Genomic DNA, 22,740 nt, shown 5'->3' on the forward strand with positions numbered 1-22,740 from the left:
GAGAGTATCAATCAATCAATCAATCAATCAATCAATCAATCAATCAATCAATCAATCAATCAATCAATCAAACAATCAATCAATCAATCAATCAATCAATCAATTATTAAACCATTCAATCTTTATTTTTCCAAAAATGCCTGGACGGTTCTTCAGGGCGTAACAGGGCCGTAGCCAGAAATTTTTTTCGGGGGGGGTTCGGTTACACCCCCCCCCCCTGGTAACCTACCTCAATTCCACAACCCTTCCCAGTTATAACTCAATCTCTCCACGGAATGCTTCGTTCCCATTTTTGTACAAAGAAAGGGACAGGGATATGTGGATGGCCCCAGGCAAAGTAAAAAAGCTCACAACACAATTTGAAATTACACCTCTCCCAATTATGCACTGAACAATGAAGTTTAAGGATATTGCACAAATGTTTATTCATTAAAATTTGACAGTGTTTACTTATATGGTAAAGGTAATAAAGGTAAAGGTAATTGAGGGATAATGAAAACTTCACATTTCCAGAGGTCTTTACAAACACATTCGCCACAAACACATTCGTCCGAGAATTGGTGTCCTTATTTTCGCAGAATTTGTGTCACACCGCGAAATTCTTCCTTCTTGGAAGCTTGCAAAATTCGGCAAGAACTTGTGCTGGGGTCACTTCGACTTCCCTATGTACACTAAGGAGCGCCAGTCCGGTCAACCGCTCTTGTTGAACCCGATTCCTTAGGTAGTTTTTCAGCCTCCGCAGAGTTGAAAATGTGCGTTCTGGAGTTGATGTGGAGACAGGAAGCGTAGCCAAGATGCCAAGTAGATTGTGAATGGTGGGAAAAAATTCAGCATTGCACATGCTTAGGGCACCCAAAGCGCCTGCTGGGAGATCCGCTTCGGGGACTTTAGACCATTTTTTCCTCCACAGCATCAATTCCACTTCGATCACAGACGCATGCTCACCGAGGTAAAATTGCGCTGCATCAGTGATCCGAGAAATGCTTGCTGATGCACAATATTTTGGTAGGATCATTTGAAGACCCACCACAACACTTCTGTGGTTCTCAAAACGCTCTTTGAGCTGGTTTTCCAGGTCGGCCAAGAAAGGCAAATACACATTTCGCCTATAGTACTCTTCTGGATTGGCAGCAGGCGTCTCACATCTTTGGTTTTGCCTCAAAACCGTTCGTGGCAGTGCCATCTCTACATTCACATCGCTTAGAAGACGACAGGCCTCCCCAAAAATCTTCGTGAATTCCTTGGCTGCGTCTGCTCTGTTTTCAATGAGGACGCTGACAATGTCTTCGACGTGGTCACACGCCTGCGACAAGTCACAGTCGACCTTTTGCAAAAACTTGCAAAGTGGCAATGTCAGGGAAAACAGCCGGCTGATTATGTGTAGGGAGACCACAAATTCGGGCTTAGTGATCGCACTTAGCAGCTGGCATGCTTTGGACGATACATCTGACGACACAGCCCCCTCTAAGTCTTCAAGGAATCTAGTGATCGGCATGTAAAGTTCCAAAAAGCGTTGGAGAGCATCGTGGCTTTCAACCCACCTTGTCTGGCAGAAAGATATGAGGGACATTCTTCCTTGTCGTTCCGTTTCAACTTGACCTTGTAGCTGGTTGCATCTCTTTGGGGACGCCTTGACAAATGCACACACGGAAGAAACAGTCCCTAAGCAGTTTCGAATGCTAGCCAGCTGGCACGAATGAAGCAATGCCAGGTTTAAGGAGTGAGCGCCACAATGAACGTACAAGGCTTTTGGAAATGTCTCTCGAATGACAGCTTGAACACCGTTTAGGTGCCCACTCATGGAAGCCGCGCCATCGTAGCCCTGCCCACAAAGTAAAGTTAAATCAAGGTCGTGGCTCCGTAGAGTGCTCAAAATGCTGTGTGCCAGGGCCTTGCCGGTGAGGTCATACACAGGAACAAAATCAAGAAAATCTTCTCGAAGTACGCAATGCTCTGTCGTGTGCTTGTCGACGTATCGGACACAAAGAGAGAGTTGCGCAGTGCAGGAAATGTCTGTCGCTTCGTCAGCGAGGATTGAAAAACAACCAGAAGCGTTGATTCGGTTCACAATTTTGCTCTGGATGATTTTGCCACACAACGCAATTATTTCATTTTGAATTTGTGGGCTTGTGTACATGGCATTGCCGGGAGACGTTTCAATATGCTTCTTTAAGGGAGCATCTCCACATGCGGCCCTCATTCTAAGAAGTGCGCGAAAATTCCCATCGTTCTTGATGGGAAAGCCTTCCGCCAAATCGATAGGACCGCAGTCATCCGTTCCGCGAAGTGCCACTTCTTGACGTCCGCAAAACATTACGGTTTCAATTATCGGCACCAAATTTTTCCGGTTCTCCTCGGCTTGCTTTTTCACTGCGGTGTCCAATTGACTTATTATGTCAGACTGAAGTCCTGAGTGAACTGCAAGAAAACCCTCCGACTGCGATGCGGACTTCACATGGTAGCTGCTGACTGCATGACTTTTGAAGGCGTCTATGGCTTTCTTGTAGTTCGTGAAGGCTTTCGTCACGAAGCAACCCAAGCGCTGATGTTCCCCCTTTCCAGCACATTCTTTGGCGAAGAGTACGCAATATTTGCAGAGTGCTCCTCCCAAAAACTCTGAATACACAAGCCACGGGTAGCTAGTCACCCAATGAAGTTGGAACCGCAGGTTTTGAGTTGTTGTGGGTGGAAAATTGTAGTTATCCGAAGGATTCCAGGGGCTTCGCAGGAGTTTTTCTTTTAAGGTGGGGTCGACCACAGTCTTTGTGACGTAATGTCCTAAGTCAAGAGTCTTTACATCCGCGTTGCACGTGGAGTCACAATCAGAAGAACATGCGAAGGCTACGCCACCCACCTCACTCGTGTCCACGCCTGTGTTCCGCGTTGCCGGCGCAGTATTGCTGGCTGCTGAAGCACGTTGTCCGGAAGCGTGGTGCATTTCGCTCCAGTTGAGTAGATCCTGGGACGGAAGAACGTCGCTTGTGCGAACTTCTGTGTCGAACTGAAGGCTTGTCGCAGAAGCAGAGCCTCCTGGTTGTGAGTCCACCTGGTTGTTTGGTCCTTGAACATGCTCGTCCGTAGTAACTCGAGCCTTTTTCGTGAAGTAGCACGCAAGGCTCGCTTGCTTGGAATTCGAACCGTGCCTTTTCATGGTGTCACTGCATCGCAAGGGCTACGAACGAACTAGCTCGTTTCATGAAAGTCCCTCTAGGAAGGAGGGGCGAAAGTTTGCTATGCGACAGCAGCGCCGATTCTCTTCACTGGAGCCTCTTTTGGGTGCACCCCCGAGCGTCCGAGTGGTGCCGGCGGCGTCTGGTACGTATCAGGGGTTTCAAAGGACAGTGAACAAGGTTGAAACGAAGGGGAAGGGGGGGGGGGGGGACCAAGATGCCAGTTAAGTGCTCGAAGTTTCGAAGAGCAATGGGAGGGAAGTCAAGGCCGAACATTGGGAGGGGAGGCAAGGCCGAAGAGAGAAAAGTGATTTAGACCGCCCGCTGTGGGTCCGGTCGCTGAAATAGGAACACGTGTGCGCCCCGACGAAATCGGTGGGACAGCGGGTCGCGGCTTCAGCGGAGACCGAAAGCCGGCTTTTCGGAACTGTGCGGCCGTGGCGGTGCGCGCGACTCGAGACCTCCGGAAGAGAGAGAAATGGGGAGTCGAACGCCTGGGGCCTCGTTCGTTAAGATGTAGCAAAGAATAAACGTCCCCTTTCATCGTCACCGGTCCGCAGTCTTGCTTCCCTCACAACAGAGTTTTTTACTAGACGGCGGGCTCCCATAATGCTACTGAGAGCAAATTGTCGGTGCCCTTCATTTGAGAAAGGGGTAAATGGAGAAGAGAGAGTTATTTTGTACAAACGCTCTCTAAAAAATTGACCCAGAAAAATATTTCGGGGGGGGTTTGAACCCCCAAACCCCCCCCCTGGCTACGTCCCTGGGGCGTAAAGCCCCTGTAGGCAGCTTGATTCGTCCCTGACGACCTTTGCATTTTGTGGCGTATGACTTTTACAGTACATTTGTACATGTGGTGTACATGAACATATTTCAACAACTTCCTAAAAAAGGCTCCGTCAGCCACGTCTAAGATTTCGCAACTGACTAGTGGTGTAGCTTGTTAGTAGTTTGGACGAAACAGTCAAGTTCCTGCTCTTTTGTACCTGAATAAAAAAATTCCTTGATATTATTCCGTCTTGTTGCTGCCAATTTATCTTACTGATGCCATCCCGGCAAACCTGGCACGTATGGAGAGGGAACAATTTTTTGAGCAATTAACTATGGTGTTTGACTGTCGTAGGCCAGTACAATATCTGGCTTGGGTACTTTTTGGCCACCGCATGAACGAACAAGATTCACTTGTCGACTGCCTTTAATTAAGATTTCGAACCTTAAAACTTGAAAATGTGAAGCAAGCAACCTTTGAGCCCACAGTTGTGTACTGACCGCTTGCCCACCGCCATTCACAACGCCGGTGCGGGCGGAGCAAGTGTTCATTTTGGTTTTACAGAGTGCATCTTACTGCAATCAGGTCTTTATGAAAATAAGGTTTTCCGTATTACCGATTATACCCTTCGGAATAAAGGGAAAATGATCCTCACGGGTAGAGCCGCAGGGTTCATCACCATGTGGAGTTCCGTGAGACCTGGCATGACTTGCATTCCTTGACCTGGCTCGGACCTCAGCGTCGGAGGCATCGACCCGTTGCTGGACGTCGCCTGGTATCGTGTCGATGTTCCTCTGACTGCCCTGACGCTCTATTATATCCTTGTGACGGCGCCACCACCTGTTGAGGGTGTTCACGGTTGGAATAAAAGCTTACAATTGTGGCGAGTACGCAGCTATTCGCTTAGAAAAATATTGGACCCCGTGAAATATTTTGTAGCGAAAGCTACAGTGGCCGTATTCTTGCCGTTACGCTGTGACGGGTGGCCGCCTGAGCAGTTCCCTAGCTGGCAGCGGGTCCTAGGGAGCCTGCGGCGGCTAGGGAACTTAGCGATTCCCTAGCCGCCGCCGCTGGCAGCGCCGCTCGCAGCGCCAAAAATCTAAAAATAAAAATTATAAAAATTAAAAAATGAAAAGTAAAGACAAATATTAAGAAAAAATAAAAAATAGAAAAGAATGAAACACTTAATGGAAAAAAATTGTATATATAGAAGGGGCGGCTTGGTGAGATTCCCTCAGGCTTCGTCGTCGGAACAAAACCAAGCGGAGGCAGCGAGCCAAGGAGGCGGAGGAAGAACGAGCGGCGTGCCTTGAGAAGCGTCGTAACCGTACAGAGAACCAAGCTAAACAATAACATTAATCGTAGCTCTCGCTACGCAAATCCAGGCATAACTGAGTTAAGCTACAGCCAATTTTTTTTTCAATTGCAAATCGCACTCGCGCATCTTTTGCGCAAGTACAGTGTCTTGAGGGATGCCAGGCTTGCAGTGCATCATGCCATAACCTGAGGAACGTGCGCATGTGTGTGCAATTGAAGTCGTGTAATTCCAACCGCCCTTCGCTCCTGGCAAAGTAACGATTCTTGGCATAGGGAAAAAACGGGTCTGAAACGCGCGCAGCGGTTCATTCGATCTAGATCGCGCAAACGCACAGATTACTTTTCGTGCTGTTTGAACACTTCGATGCGTCGCTACCAACTGTCACGTCGCCAACTAGTAAGTCCGTAAGCATGTGCTCGCTCTGCTATACTTTTTTTTACAAAAGTACAAAAGATAGAAAGACGAAACCAGTGGCGTGAGGGCCTGCTGTTTTCTTCCAGAATGTTTTTAGACCAGTGCTTTCATGTGTCTCTATGGCAATGTGTGCTATTTTGGCGCTTGTATTTTTGCAGCCAGTGTTGTATGTGCGCACAAGAAGTTACAGTGGCACGCCCGCCTCTCTTGGTTCCGATAGATAGATAGATTGTAGGGTTTAACGCACCGACGCAACGCAGGCGATGAGGCGCGCCGTAGTGGAGGGCACTGGATTAATTTTGACCACCTGGGGATCTTTAACGTGCGCCGAAATCTCGTACACACAGGCGTTTTTGTTTTCCGCCTCCATCAGAAAAGCGGCCGGCGCGGCCGAGAATTGAACCCGCGACCTCGTGCTCAGTAGCGCAACGCCTTAGCCACTGAGCCACCACGGCGAGTTCTCTTGGTTCCAATCTCGAACTGTCCATTGCGTAGACCGTACTTGCACAAAAAACTCCCACCTCCCCTCGCGGGAACCCCTGTGTAGATGCGACGCATAGGCGGAGCGGCGAAGAGACCGCGTTTTATAGCGCGCATAACGTTGAGGGGACTGCGTAAGCCGGTCCCAGTCGATGACGACGTTGGCGTACTTGTAAAGCGGCGTGGACTCTAGGTGTTTGAGCCAAGCGTGGATGTTGCTTCGCCGGAGAACGGCACACCGGTTATATGCGCAGCGCGCCCGAAGGAGAGGAAACCGCGGAAGAGAGAGTACTGCACATGCGCCGGCCCCAGCGCGTCTGCCGCGGCTATGACGCAACACAATCCAACACAATCCACTTTAATTCAATCCAATCCAAATCCAATCCAAGACAATCCAAGCCAAGCCAAGCCAATCCAATCAAATCCAAGCCAATCCAATCTAATCCAATCCAATGCCCCTCGCGAGAGAGTGTTCGCTATCGGAGAGGAGAGGGGGTGAGCGGCGGAGAGCGCAGCTGGCGCGGCGAGGGGAATGGGGGAGGGGTGGACAACGCCGACGACGACGATGACGACGACGACGCCGGAGGGACAAGGCGAGTGAATCAGATGCTCTGCATGTAAAACGCAGTTATTGACGTTACGGTCCCGAGAACGTGCAGGGTCTACTTCATCACGCATGCCTTTCCGATGTTGGCATTTTACGATGTACTGCTAGCCAAACAGACCCGCGGTAGTCGAACTACTGTGTTTAATTCGAACAGAGTGTCTGTCTCCTACGTGTATGAATTACCGAGATCAATTCAATGTCAGAGGGATACGCACGTAGTAGCCCATGACACAAAATTTTGTATTATTATTCAGCGGATATTGAGAAGTTACTAGAGTTTCCGTTCTTTGTTCTTTAGTGACTCGAAACAAAATTTAAAATCTCTATTGAGTATGTACTGCTAGCCAAACAGACCCGCGGTAGTCGAACTACTGTGTTTAATTCGAACAGAGTGTCTGCCTCCTACGTGTATGAATTACCGAGATGAATTCAATGTCAGAGGGATACGCACGTAGTAGCTCATGACACAAAATTTTGTATTATTATTCAGCGGATATTGAGAAGTTACTAGAGTTTCCGTTCTTTGTTCTTTACTGACTCGAAACAAAATTTAAAATCTCTATTGAGTATTGCTGTTGAACGCTTTTTCGTTGTGTAAGTAAGGTTGCTCGATATGAGCCTTGTGGTTCAGTGAAGTTTCCTCATTTTTCAACACGCAAGTGTTTTACGCCTCAATACACAAAAATTTGACTGACGTCATATCCGTCACGGAAATGATGCAAGTACAACGAATCAAGAGGCCTGTAAAGGGTGGAACCCTGCCCACAGGGTGTTCTTGCGGGGAAGCAATCTTTAGTACTAAAGAGTACGTTATAGTTACGGTTGTTCGTTTTCGGGTTTTATATTTTATCACGAAAGTGTTTTATGCAGGAATACAACAAGATTTCACTGAAGTCATTTCCGTCAAGGAAATGACACCAGTACATTTTTGCCGAAGCGACCCGCCAGCAGGACGTCGCTCACCAAGCACACCCAGAAGACGGCCGCCCACCCGCAAAACATGCTCACTCCACTGCAGATTTCACAGCACATTTCACTTTCGTGTTTTACCGATTCTTAAGACAGAGAGATCAACCGCAGTTTTTTTTTATTACTGAAGATACGAGGATTGCAACCAACGCACTCTGGGTTTAGGGTTTTATCTCATAAAACAACACGGTGCACTTACCTGCCGAAGACGATGCTAAAGAGAAGGGGTATGATCAGCAGGCAGCACTGCGAGGAGTAAACGTCCCGCAGCCACGTAGGGGGCGTGAGCGCCTCACTGAAGGATTCCATATGATGGCGTAGGTCGTCGAGGGCCCGCACTAGAACAGCGCCCACAGCCACAGGACCGGTATCGTTCGCTGTGTCAGACACGTAAACTAATCAGTTTCAAATTTGTGCTACCCCAAGCTGAAGCATACTGCTGTAACATTTGGCAGCATTTAGGTGGCAAAGTGGAAAAGCGCGTCCAAACATAACTAGAAGATGTTTTAATTACCCAGAACACCGGGCGTAATTCAGCATACCAGAATTATAACAAAAATGGCCGATTATCTGCTCCTTTTGCTGCAAATGTCGACGGAAGACGATAGTCGATTGGCGCTCCTGCCAAGTAAGTGCCTCCCTTCTCTTTCCCGCTCGCCTCTCACTCTGTTGCTCTTCCGTCTCGTTCCTCCCGAGATAACTTGTAGAGGTTTGCTCAAGACAATTTAAATTTACCGCGATCCACTGCTACACGCCGCATGCCTCGATGCCAGCGCTGCCGCACGGCGGAGACGCGCGTGAATCCAGGCACCGTTCTAAAACGTATATAAACCACATTGCCCTACTCCACGTGCGTTCCAAGCACAACGCGGTCCTTATATAGTGGAACCTATCGTTACTGTCGCCGTTTGATTTCTGAAGATGCAGCCAGAAGATACAGTGGCGCAGGCAACAGCAGGTCACGAAATAATTTATCAGCATTTTCATTTGCTATCGCAAGAACCAAACATCCATATTTTTTTTAATAAAGGAACGCTGCAAATAGCATTTATGAACCGATTTTCGACCTCATATTTCAGTAATGTCGCGTTCTTATTCAACAATTTTGACGAGTACGAACATCGCCAGTGCACTTAGATGATTACATTTGGCTTTGGGCATATAAGACTATTGCGCAGCTACTGTTTCACTTTGGCCGGGTGCCTGAATCAAGTCATATACAGACAGACAGACGGACACACCGCCCGACAGACATACAGACAGACCAAAATTTCTTCGTTTAAGTAGCCCAAGAAAGACTCGTCTTTAAAAAAGATTCTGCGCCCCTTCGTCTAACTACCCCGATAGTCGAACGCGGAGCCTTCTCGTGATGGATTCTTTGGTTGGTCAATCCCACACTGCGAGTGTGTGTTCCTCTCGAAGTACGCACCCCTTTTCTAGAATACCCAGAGCATCTCTCCGGTGTGCACTTTGTAGGCCTAATGTTTGGCTGGGGGGTGTGCGGCGCAAATCGTTACCTGCAGCTTGGCGTTGGCTTCGACCATGCTGGAGTGGAGCAATCCGATAGACGCCGGATTCATTAGGCGAGGGACGTGTGTTCGATTTCGGTGACGGGAAGCGTTCTTTTCTTTCAATTCACCCACGATCATTCGTCATAGCCAGAGAAAGTTGGCTTTCTTGCAGGGTGCATTTCCGCACAACGGCATCAGCAAGACATAAGAGCTTCGCTTTAAAATAACTTCGCAGCAAGTGCCAATAGAATACATGGAGGATTCACAAAAGGTGAACTGGCATTGAATTGTTATGTTGTTTAAGTGAAATATTATAGCATTCCCACTGCCATCTGTCTGTCTGTCTGTCTGTCTGTCTGTCTGTCTGTCTGTCTGTCTGTCTGTCTCTCTGTCTGTCTGTCTGTCTGTCTGTCTGTCTGTCTGTCTGTCTGTCTGTCTGTCTGTCTGTCTGTCTGTCTGTCTGTCTGTGTCGTCTGTCTGGCTGGCTGGCTGACTGGCTGGCTGGCTGGCTGGCTGGCTGACTGGCTGGTCTACTTGTGTCTACTGGTCTACGCGTGTCTACTTGTTTTTCGTTTTAGAGTGGTGTTGCCCAAGTTTTGGATTCTCCGGGAAAACCCAAAAATCATGTTCTGTTTAAGTCTTATTGCCTCAAGCATGGAGATTTATAAACAAATTTTCCCCAGACGCACCACGGATTGCTCGTGATTCCTCTTCTCCGGCTCTTGTCCCCAATGAACTCACGAATGCGAGTAGCCATAATGTTATTCTGAGACTAATACGTATACAGTTATCGAGTTGCAGGAACGGACGTGGAGGTATTACTAATTGCACATGTGCACTAGTGAAATGAAGTATTTGCAAGCTTAGAAAAACTACTATACACAAAAACCATGCGGACTTGTTACCTGGCAGCCAAAATTGTATGGCCAGTCCTATTACATTGCCTAATCAAGGCTGCTTGGAGGCGAACAAAATTTTGGGGGCACCGTTAACAAAATCAGGTGCGTTTGGTCCTCGGTACTGAACTAGAGATGTTTTTTTATTCTCAAAGATTAACAAGCAAAAACGCCCGCCCGTGTATTGGAGATTTCGGCCCACATTAAAGATCCCCAGGTGATCAAAATTAATCCGGAGCCTTACCCAACGACGGACCTCATCGCCTGGGTTGCTTCGGCACGTTAAATCCCACAATCAATTATCAATCAATCAATCAATCAATCAAACAATCAATCAATGAATTAATCAAACAATCAATTATTCAATCAATCAATCAATCAATGCAAGATCAACGCTGCTTCAGAAGGTCTCTTGCAGAATACTAGATGACCTCAGTAAAAGTACTCCTAGTCTGAAGGGGCGAGCTGTTTCTCGAAAGCTTCCAAGTTTAATGTATTCATAACTGTTTGTCGTGTTTAAACCGCGCACGCTACACTCGGGTCATGAGATACGCCGTAGTGGAATATGCAGATTACTTCTTAGCTGCGTCTAATCTGACGGCAACCGTGAGAATCACCTCCGGGAAATTCTCCCGGCTGTTTCCATAAAAACTTGCTTGCCAGAAATTCACTCAGTAAGATTACTTCCCAAGTTAGCCTAGCATTACGTAACCTCGCCTAACCTAAAGTAACCTAACCGAATGTATCATAACCTACCCACATCCAGCCGAAGTACAACAAACCTAAATTAACCCAGCCCAACGACACAGAACACAGCTTATAGCAAACCTAATCCAGCCCATTCTAGAAGCCCGGTGCGTAGATGTCTTGATATAACAAAAACCGAAATTTAAAAAGAAAGCATTAACAGAATCATGACACGAGAAAAGTTCAAAGTTGACGGAAACAAAAAAAATGCAGACCATGCCGGACTCTAACATGGTCCTTCTTGTCTAAAAGCAAGCGCTACACCACAGCGCCACAGAAGCAGCTTAAGTAACGGGTTTTTGGGAATATTGGTCCCAGATAAGCTCGAGGTGACATTGCATGCTTAACCTATCCAAGGCATCTTCCGTGAGAAATTTCTGACCATAATTCTCGTGGTAGCCATGCTAATGCGCATAAACGTAACTTTTACCACCTGGGTATTTTTAACATACCCGAAAATCTGTCGCGAAGCGGGCGTTTTCGCTTTTCGCTTCCATCAGAAGACCAGCCACTGCGGCCTGTATGAAACCCGCCTTCGGCTTAGCTGCACAATGCCTTTGCCAGAGAGCCACAGTGGCGGGTTTAGTGCACGCATACGGGCTGCGCTATGATCATTAGGCTTTCGAGGCGTCATTAAGCTCTCCTTCACTCTGCACTCTTTGCAAGAAAGGCACACCAGGAACAAGACTACTCACTCGCAGACGCCTCCTCCGTTGCCTTTGATTCACTGTGGGCTACATCCTCACTTATGGCGAGCTGTGCAACTGTCTCCTCCGTGCCCTTGAAGCCGAGGAGAGGCAGGGTGGCCTGCAACTCGTCTCTGAAGTACCAGCTTACAAGGATGACTGCGCAAAACGCGGCCAAACGAACCCACAATGGCATTATCGTGTTCTTCTGCTGAGGGTGGATGTGCAGATGGAGCGCGTTCCCTTCGTGGTGGTCTCGAGCTACGGTCTCGGGATGATGGTCGTGATGACGTTGCTCTCAATGTTATTGACGATAACGAAGACAGCGACTGATAATGATTTTTCAGTGGTTGTACGGTATGAAGATGATTATTGGCCAAAATGCTTAGTTGAACCAACTGATTTTTCGTATCCATCTGGACCCATTCAAACATTTTTATGGTATCAGAAAAACTCACTGAATTTTTAGCTGATGACTTCGCCTACGCCCGTCCTTCACTGCCGCTCACCCTCCAGCTCAGGGTACTATACCGATTCCTTAATGAACAGCGTATATCTGCGCATTCCCTTTTCTTGTAGGTTAGCATCAAAAACGTCTAGAATGCCGCTAGGGCCATCTGTTGGTTCACTTTGAAAAACTACTGATACCTCTCAATCAACTCCTAAGTGAAGAGCCCTGTATTACCTCTTAGGCCAAAGGTTACAGCAGCGAGTATACCCAAGGTTACAGCCTGGGTTCGTGCCTCTGCAGTTCAAACAATTTTTACCACATTTTGTGATTTTACAGCGGTAACACCCCCTTCTTAAGCGGCCCTATCATCCTTATAACGGGCATCCTACCATCATCATCAGCACTGAGGGGCCTCGAGCGTCAGTGGTGGCACGCGCCACACACAGAGGAAACACGACCGCGTGCCTGGACGATAGCAAGTCATCGCCACTCTGTGGCTCCAGCCGAGCTGAATCAGGCATACTTTGAAGTAAGCACAGCCTACGAAAGCGAGCCGAAGTTATGAGGGAAATGGGCGGCAGAACCTCCACTACTGGACCGCCCAATTCCAATCCCGCTAGAGCATCCGCCGATTCATTAAGCCAGATACCTGCATTACCAGGTACCCAGACCAAACGAAGTTCACGAAAGGAGGAAGGTGATAAAGAAGCAAGGGCTCGACGTAGGGGGGATGAAGTTGAGGAAGTAAGGGCAGAAAAAACAGAAAATGAATCCGTGAGAATTATTTCCTTTCGTTTTGAAGAACCAAGCTTACGAAGGGCCAAGACTATTGCGAGAAATTCTGCGTGGGAAGACGTAGTAAAGTTAGGCAGCCGTAGGGAAAGGGCCCAGTCTAGACTAGGAGAAAAAAATACCCACGCCTGCCTTCTCCTTCCGGACAGAAGCATCGGTTGCAACAATGGCGTGGAAACTGAAACCGTTCAGGTGATCCTGAAGGAGGCCTGTTAAAAGGTTCAGAGGTAGTAATTTCGCCTTAGAGGGAAAAATTTCATCAAAAAGAGTATCTAAGGGCGGCGCTCTGTCAAGTACTGGGGCCGACCAGAGGGCCACATTTGATGGGCCAAGCAGACATTGAACAAAGACAGCCTGTGGTTGTTTGAACTGCGGCTATGGCCTACCAAAGAACAACGAAGGCCATGTACTGAAGGCTGTTTGCGGCCTGGATATGGGTGATTCCATGACTCGTAAAAATGCATCTACGATCAGAGCATGCATGCGTGAGACTAATTGAGGAATACGGGCTTCTATGTATAAAATTTTAATTGTCACATTACGGGGAAGACCCAGACATAACCGTAGAGCTTGTCTTTCGAGCATTATCAACGGGTGAAGTTTGTAGTAGGGACTTCCGGAGAATAGCACACATCCAAATTCTAGAATTCGCCGGACGTACATTTTGTAAATCATTAGTAGGGTGTCACGATGCATGCCCGATCTTTTGTGACTTAGCCATCTCAAAATGACCGGCCCGAGCCCCTTTAGTAGTAATGTAATCTATGTGTCGACGCCAGTTGAGGGTATATTCGTATAAAATTCCCAGATATTTTAAATAAATGGAAGCAGAGCACATTTTTTTCACATTTAGGTTCAAGCGGAAGCCATCCAGCCAAGCCTCTAAGGCGCTTAAACACGCCTGCATACGCCGATACAACATGTGTATATCTCTGTCTGAAGTGAAAAAAGCAATATCATCCGCGTAAATATACACCTGCAAGTCTAGATTTACCGGAACCGAACTCATTAAAATATTAAACAGCACGGGAGAGAGAACAGAGCCCTGGGGAACACCGCAAGTTTGACTGTATATAGGAGAGGACTGGCCTTGCTGTGAACAAAAGAATTTTCTATCCGACCAAAAAGTGCCAATACACGAAACGATGTACAGTAAAATGTCAATATAACAAACTTCAGGGGACCGCGGAAAATTGCTCGTTATTCTGAAAGGTAGTTGTAGTGAAAATCGAAAAATTAAGATCACAAATATTATTTCAATGTCTAAAACGGCCTACCTGTACAGCAGTGCATCCCTGAAGTTATTTCTCCCAAAACAAAATTCACAAGTCATGATGAAACAATGCGCGTTTATTTAAAGAAGTTGGCAATTTTCTACTTGTGCGTGCAGCACAAGCGCCCTAGCATGAACGACTCCAACTCATCCACATTCTTGTGGACTGAATCAGTGGCCGTGCGGTTTTTCATCGGAAATGAGCGGACTTTTAGTATGCTGTCAAGCACATCCGCAGTCGTTACGTGCTCGTCGCAGTATCCTAGTGCTGCCGCGGCACCCTCAGAGGCATCGTCGTTCATGCCGTCCTCGCTGCCTTCTTTATCCTGAACGCTCACGCTTTAGAGAATGTCCTCTGTTGTCAGCTTTGCTAATGTCAGTGAAGATCCAGCAAGCCAGCCGAGCAGCGGCGGAACGTAAAAAACTTGAGGTGGAGCGCGAATAGCGCGGCCGTGGCTTTCTGGATGGAGGAGGCCACCCATGCTTTATTTTCTTTTTTATTCTCACCTTCTTTTTTCTCTCTGTCGTATCGGCTCGCGCATTCCGCGGAGCAAGTTTCAAGGCGTCCTCTTCTGCGCTGTGCTTTGCCATGCCGTCTGCTAGCCTACGGCTCCGGTTGCCGCGATTGTTTAACGGAAATCCAAGAATCTCCGGTTTTCAAAATGCGAGTTCGTAGTACTGAGGCATTGTTAACATGGCACGGAACTAAATAAAACAATCGTTATTTTGAAAAGTTCGCTATTCTGAAGTACGTAGTAGTGAAATAATTTTACAATAAAACTATAAGCCTTCGGCGTGGGATTTCTTAAACGCTCATTAATCTGAAAAGTTCGTTAATGTGGTGTTCGTTGTACCGAGATTTAACTGTATTCCGGGAAAGAATAACGCTGGATTGTGTCAAAAAGAATTTGGTGTTCAACGCTATCGTAAGCTTTGGCAATATCCAGGTTTAGCATCACGGCAACTTCTTTCCGTTGGCCTGCCAGCTGAATGCGGCTCTCCAAATCAATTTGGGCGAACAAATTAAGCAGCCAGGCCTGAATCCTATCTGTTTAAGGTTCAAGACGTTCTCGCGTTCTAATATGTTTTCAATTTGATGTAGCAAAATTCTTACTACTAGTTTTACGAAATTTGATGTGAGGGATATGGGTCTGCTATTATCTAACGCGTACCCAAGACCTTGCTTTATGAGGAGAGGGACGATCTTGGCCAGCTGCCACTCAGATGGAACTCATGAATGCTGCAGGGAGTGGTTAACCACTTGCAGCAGTGAGTCGGGGCACTCGTTGAACAAGAGTTTTAGCATGTGGGTTGTAATACCATCTGGTCCCGCAGCCCCATCAGGGACACGGCTCAGTCCCTCACCGATCTCCTGCAGGATCACCTCCTCAAAGTTGTCTTGGCAGAGTCTCGTAAGACTGGTGGTAATGCCGAAGTGAAACGTGCATGTAAGCCCTGCGCAATCCGGCTAATAAAATTCTGGGTTTCATCCGGGGAGCTGATAACTGAGTCAATGTTTTGCTCGGGAGGAGCCACATTCCAACTGCGCAAAAATCGAAACAGGGTTCTCTTGTTCCGTGGGTCCGAGATTAAAGCAAAGCGGCGCGACTTATACTCCTCTTTTGCCTTATTGATATTCCGATTAAATATAGCGCGGATGTATTCGCTTGAGCTGCACAGCTCGAGAAATATCTTTGTATTCCTCTTCTACTCTTGGGGAAGAGCATACCCACGGAAGCGGACCACCCGGAGCCTAAGAAAATGACTTTTTAGCTAAGTGCCCATAGAGAAGAACAAAAGATATTATTACAGATAGAAGAAGAACCCGATTGAATCAGTAGGAGCGAGGGGGACTTAAATAAAGTATACATCTCATTTTTGCTTTGGCCCGCGCGGTAGACAGGAAGAGCACGAGACAGAAGCTAAAAGAGCTCAATTTTTAATGCGGAAGCCATATTTCTCGGGTACCGCAACGTCAGCTGTGTAATTAGTAACTTGTATTGACACGGAAACGCGAAGTAGGCCAAGTATGGTATTCAATCGTTGAAATAGCGTAAATTTTGAGTCATTTAGGGGAGACAGACCAACATTTTTGCATTTAGGTAGCCGAAGAAAGACGATTACCTTAAAAAGTAATGTTGCACATCTGAAGTGGAAATGATCTATCCAAGTCAGCGTGCTCACACGCTTAACTCAAAAACAATGAGAAACATACAAAAAATGCTGTTTTGGTTGATGCGTCAATAAAATGCCGAAAAAAAAACGCCAGGTTGTCGAAACGCATAACAGGCGTAGAAACGCTCCCACATTTATAGACAATTCTCAGAATTTCTGCAGCTTCTAACAGCAGAGCTGCTCAAGCTTGAACTGGTTTGGGTGGCGTTAGCAAAAATTACCCCAAAAAATGTGCCGCCTGTAAAGGATGCACCACCGAAGATAGGGTATCATCATCAGTGAAGGAAACTTTCGCGCCTGCTCGAGTATGAGCACAATAAAAGGGGCATATGCGTATGTGCCCCTTATATCCCATAAGTTCAAAGGTGATAGACTTTTCGGGATATTTAAGCAATAAAACCTGGCGAATCTTCCACTTGTGGTGCAAGGCCGGAAAAACAGCAGAAGCTGGGGGGTTCACCTAGTTTCTCCCCCTCCCTCCACGGGATCCGCTCTGAGTGTGCAGGACAGAACGGAAGTCCTTGTAAAATTCGACCAACCTTGGCCTTAACACGAAGCTTAGCATAGCAAGAATATCGCAAAACCTAACAAAACTTAGCAAAGCATACAAAGAGCTTGCCAGTTTTAGCAAAAACCCAAAAAGCTAAGCCAAGCCCCAGTTCCGCTGTTTGTCCAGCCTTGCACTACTCGTGCAAGCTGCGCCTTTTTTGTGGTATACGCTTACCTGCTTACGGGACGCTCAATACGACAGCACCTTGCACAATAAGGGCTAGATATTAGCCTTCGTGCACCACTAGTGTAAGGTGCGCTTTTTTTATGGTATACATTTACCTACTCGGGGTTCATCAAAAACGCCACAACCTTGCACAAAAGTGGTTGCGAAATAAACCTTCTTGCACCACTAGTGCAAGCTGCGCCTTTTGTTGTGGTGTACATTTACCTGCTTATGGGACGATGAAAACAACACCTTGCACAAAAGTGGTTGCGAAATAAACCTTCTTGCACCACTAGTGCAAGCTGCGCCATTTGTTGTGGTGTACATTTACCTGCTTATGGGACGATGAAAACAACACCTTGCACAAAAGTGGTTGCGAAATAAACCTTCTTGCACCACTAGTGCAAGCTGCGCCATTTGTTGTGGTGTACATTTACCTGCTTATGGGACGATGAAAACAACACCTTGCACAAAAGTGGTTGCGAAATAAACCTTCTTGCACCACTAGTGCAAGCTGCGCCATTTGTTGTGGTGTACATTTACCTGCTTATGGGACGATGAAAACAACACCTTGCACAAAAGTGGTTGCGAAATAAACCTTCTTGCACCACTAGTGCAAGCTGCGCCATTTGTTGTGGTGTACATTTACCTGCTTATGGGACGATGAAAACAACACCTTGCACAAAAGTGGTTGCGAAATAAACCTTCTTGCACCACTAGTGCAAGCTGCGCCATTTGTTGTGGTGTACATTTACCTGCTTATGGGACGATGAAAACAACACCTTGCACAAAAGTGGTTGCGAAATAAACCTTCTTGCACCACTAGTGCAAGCTGCGCCATTTGTTGTGGTGTACATTTACCTGCTTATGGGACGATGAAAACAACACCTTGCACAAAAGTGGTTGCGAAATAAACCTTCTTGCACCACTAGTGCAAGCTGCGCCATTTGTTGTGGTGCAAATTTACCTGCTTATGGGACGATGAAAACAACACCTTGCACAAAAGTGGTTGCGAAATAAACCCACTTGTATCACTAGTGCAAGCTGCGCCATTTGTTGTGGTGTACAATTATTTGCTTGCGGGACTTCGAAAACGATGAGAACACCTTGCACAATAGCAGACGGTAAATAAAACTTCGGAAGAACAGTTTGGGAGATTGTTTTCCAGCTTTTATCGCATTACGCATATCAGTAGAGCATATACAGGTAATTGCAATGAGATGTTATGTACCGCCGGTAATACTTTACAAGGGGCAGAGCCACCGGCCATTGTTTCCTGCAAACAAAGTCGAAGGGTTTGTATTCTAGTTGAATCTAAGTTATACTAAAAAATACGAGTGTACACAGGACCCCGAGAACTTGATTCGTACAAAACACTTACTTTCTCCCAAAAAAAAAAACATTTGTACGAAAAAAAAAACGCGAGGATGCCAGAACATTCTTCAACGATTGCTGAGCACGGACGAATTGGCTAAAGAAAGGCCGAAAGGAGGGGGATCTCGGTTTGTTTGTTTCTTGCTCAAATCCAGGTGCGGCAAAGATTTCGCACATTGCTTGAAAGAACAGCAAATAAACAAGGGCCACTTTTCTTATTTCCTGCATCCCGTTCTGTGGGTTTGTCGCCATTTTTACTTATTTCTTCAAGTCTAAGTAAACGCTATTTTCTCGACGTAAAACCGTGCCTACAGGTTGGTGGGGAAGCAGTAACTCACTGCGTATACCTCAAGGGAGTATACTGGATACACGTTTATATAAAATATACGTAATCTCTTTATTAAGCGCATAACGCGAAATGAATCATTTATGCAAACAAGACAAGTGTATTCTTCCTACGGAGACAGAAAAGACTGAAGAAGCAGTCAACGCATTATATAAACTTTTCACGTGGTCCGAAGAATTCGATGGTTCATAAATGTTATTCAAATACCAAGGCCGTTTTTTGTTCTCAAAAAGTACAATGGGTCCTTGGTATGAAAGACTAGTACTAAACATCAGCGAGATCAAATTTTCACCTACCGCTAAAATACGTATTGCGAGAGGGTACAAAATCAACACACACGGAACATGTTTATAACCCAATCCTGTAAAATCTGTGAAATGGGAGTCAGTGTAGCGTTTCAGGGTGACTACACCCGTTTTCTTGTATAGTACCATTAATGAATTCTAAATATTCAATACGCGGCCACACTACTGCATAGGCGAAATTCTATTTCTTGCAATATCAGCTGCTTCTTTATCCCTGATGCGAAAAAAGGTATTCCACCAAGCAGTGCGAGGTTCTCACTATTACTGATTCAGATCACTATTAGAGTTTGACAGATCATTTCACAAATTAGAAGGACGGATGCGGCGCCCCAGCCTTGGCGCTCTTCATGGGTGGGGGTGCCAGCTGCGTCTGAGACTGGGTTCTCTTGGCGACTATTGAGGCCTCGCTCGTTTCAGGGGGCTCCGGTGCCTTCAGCTGAGAGCTGTGGGGGAAAAAGAGCAGTGACTTTTTTTCAGGTGAATGTCGTTGGGCTGGGTTCATTGTTACGTTACGATAGCTATGTGTATCGCATAACTGCCGTTACGGCTCGTTACGACAGAAATTTGTGTCGCAACAACAGATGGCTTTGTCATAACAACCGGACTTCATTTTGCGGTATTCCTTTTGTGATTTTAGACTGGGGCTAGTTAACGCAAATAAATTGCTACGAAAGAATTTTCCGAGCAGCAATACAACCGCTCTTAAAATGGAAAAAAATACATCTATGGTTCATAAATAAGGGGTGCTCGGTTCCGATAACTAATTCAAATTGATCGCGGCTTCAACAAATAATGCAGATATAAAGAAAACAATGGCGACTCTCCGGTCACTTTACAGGTTTTCCCTCTCCTCTACAGCCTGGCCGCTAACTTCTACCGGAGTGTTTCTTAACAAAAAAAACACTGCCAAAGATACAGCAAAACGGCATATTCATACGCACTTCGGCTGCTGAAATACTGCTAGAAGCGTTCGTTGTCTTTGATTCGTGTTCGGGACAACGTTAGTCGCGCTCAGCTGCAGAGCAGGGAGTACAAGCTAAGTCTTCCACAGTTTACCGACGGAAAATGCACAGGCAACAAAATGGCAGCGCCCATGAACAGTCGCAGTGTAGAAAAGTATCACGTGAGGCGAACTGACCAATGATCATGGCGGCGGCACGGAACAATAGAAGAAAAGAGTGCCGATACTCCGTAACCTGATCTAGTGACACTAGCGGCCGCTAACCTAAGTCATAGCCAAGGCGCATGACTGGACTATTGTAGTGGAGACTCTAGTTCGGTTTGGTCGTATATTTTGAATGCTAAGGCTTAGTTAACAAAATGACGAATGCTACTTTAGTGCTGGCCCGTATTACGTCACTCTGGCCCATACTACGTAACTGTGGCGCGAAATTCGTTTTTTTAAGATTTGTTGCATTTCTGGGGTTCAAAAATATTTTTCTTGGCGGGAATGGAGCCTGCTGAGCTAACAAAAATAGATTTCTCAAACTGAGTAAAGTCGTATTTTCCCTTCATGGCCCCTTTAATATGAGACAATGAAAGCCCTAGACCTTAAGTGTCTTAAGCTGCGAAAGTGTGACACATCAAACTTTATAAATGGTCATTCGGGTTCCTCGCCGAGTCCCCGTAAAAATAACAGCAAACAATTAAAAAAAATTAAAGCCGTTCCACTCCACGTGAACGCTGTCGGAAGTGCAGAGCAGTCATTCGCCATACTGGGCTGCACCGCCGTTACCCGTTAACTGCTACCACTCCATGCTATTCAAATTTCCCGCTTTTTCAGTGCTCGCGCACCCCCTGCTTGCAACTGCGCCAGCGGGAGTCCTGTTCTGTTTGTGCTTGCAATTATTTCGTATGCTGGAGCTGTTTTGCGTGATTTCGAACGCGTAACTTTTTTTATGGTGCGGCTAGAGACTTTCTGCGCGGCCTTTCTAGTGCGCTATTTTTTTGCTGGCGCGTTGACCCTTTCTGCCACATTTCGACCTCGCCATTTGTTTCTTGCGCATCCGCTTTTTTGGCTTACTATAGTAAAAACCAACCCAACGAACCTTCCTAACTAAATGAACGTGGAAGCTGCCGGTCAATTACGTATATTTTACCTCAAATGTACTATAGTTTTCCTTGCGTTAAACAATGATGAGATCTAAAACAAGCGCCAGTGCTTCACGAGTTTCGAACGCTTATGGATATATAAACCATTAGGCTTTCGAAGCCTCTGGGGCACTACGTCGACAGCGCTACAACGGAACGCCCTGTTTCTCTCATTGGGTCCAGCGAGCGAGCTACGACGACAAAGCGAGCGTCTAAAGTCCTCTGCACTTCAAAAAACCTGTCACCAACCGGGCCGCACTGTCGGAAGTAGCGGTACTGCGTGCAGCCGCGGTGTCTCGGTGGGCGTCGCTGATGAAGGGTACGAGCGAGTCGACCTCGCCGAGCGGTGTGTGCAGGCGGAGGGGCGACGGCACGGGAGGCCGAAGGACGTCGACCGAGAACCGCCTGCTGGCCACTGCTGTCCCCACAGGAGCCTCACACTTGTGGAGAACCTTCTCCTGGTACTCGTAGTTCAGAGGAATGTCCCGGTTTGGTCCCCAGCGCATGGACGGGAGCAGGCACTCCGTCGACCGCTGTCCGTGGTGCGGAGAGGGCGAAGTTGTGAGCTGATGACATTTACTTTACACATTTGGCCATACTTCGGCCCATAAGCAGGACGGCTAAACTGTATCCCAACTCCAACCATGTGGCTCACAGTACTCATTTACCCACGTCGCCCTATAAATACAACGGTTAAACTATATCCAACTCCAGCCATGTGGCTCGAGCTACTCATTTCGCCACTTCGGGTCACAAGCACAATGGTAAACTATATCTCAACTCCAACAATGTGGCTCATAGTCCTCATTCGGCTACTTTTGCCCATAAGCACAATGGCTGAAATTCATCTTAACTCAAGCCATATAGTTCGCACTACTCCTTTGGAAACCTCAGCCCACAAGCACAATGGCTAAACTATATCTGAACTCCAACAATGTGGCTCCTAGTCCCCAATCGGCTACTTTTGTCCATAAGCACAATGGCTAAACTGTATCCTAACTTTAACGACGTGACTCGCAGTACCCATTTGGACACCTCAACTCACAAGCACAACGGCTAAACTATATCTGAACACGAACCGCGTGGATCGCAGACCTGCTTCGGCTAGGTAGGCCCGTAAGAACAATGGCTAAACTATATCCTAACTCCATCCAAGTGGTTCGCAGTACTCCTTTGGTAACCTCTGCCCACAAGCACAATAGCTAAACTATATCTCAACTCCAACAATGTGGCTCACAGTCCCCAATCGGCTACTTTCCTCCATAAGCACAATGGCTGAACTGTATCCGAACTTTAACGATGTGACTCGCAGTACACATTTCGACACCTCAACCCACAGGCATAATGGCTAAACTAAAACTATATCTGAACACCAACCACGTGGATCGCAGACCTCATTCGGCTACGTAGGCCCATAAGAACAATGGCTAAACTACATCCTAACTACAGCCAAGTGGTTCGCAGTACTCCTTTGGTAACCTCAGCCCACAAGCACAATGGCTAAACTATATCTACACTCCAACAATGTAGCTCGAAGTCCCAGTTCGGCTACTTTGCCCCGTAGGCGCAAAGGCTAAATGATATCGCAACTCCGGCCATTTGGCTCGCAGTACTCGTTTGGTCAGCTCAGCTAGCAAGCAAGATGGCTAAA

At 46.8% G+C, this 22,740-nt stretch overlaps 1 protein-coding gene across 1 annotated transcript in view; it reads right to left on the bottom strand.

The window, feature by feature from the left end:
- Positions 1-18,211: 18,211 nt before the first annotated feature.
- Positions 18,212-22,740, bottom strand: part of LOC144158002 (sodium-dependent proline transporter-like) — a 28,397-nt gene continuing 23,868 nt past the window's right edge. Inside the window, exons 12-13 of the mRNA XM_077688696.1 lie at positions 21,339-21,622; positions 18,212-19,441 (exon numbers count right to left, since the gene is read on the bottom strand). Coding sequence (XP_077544822.1) covers positions 19,306-19,441; positions 21,339-21,622 — 420 coding nt within the window. The 3' untranslated portion in view covers positions 18,212-19,305. The remainder of the gene's footprint in view (positions 19,442-21,338; positions 21,623-22,740) is intronic.

The sequence above is a fragment of the Haemaphysalis longicornis genome, unplaced genomic scaffold (assembly GCF_048455015.1).
Source record: "Haemaphysalis longicornis isolate Haplotype H1 unplaced genomic scaffold, Haemaphysalis longicornis Haplotype H1 scaffold_10, whole genome shotgun sequence".
Taxonomy (NCBI): domain Eukaryota; kingdom Metazoa; phylum Arthropoda; class Arachnida; order Ixodida; family Ixodidae; genus Haemaphysalis; species Haemaphysalis longicornis.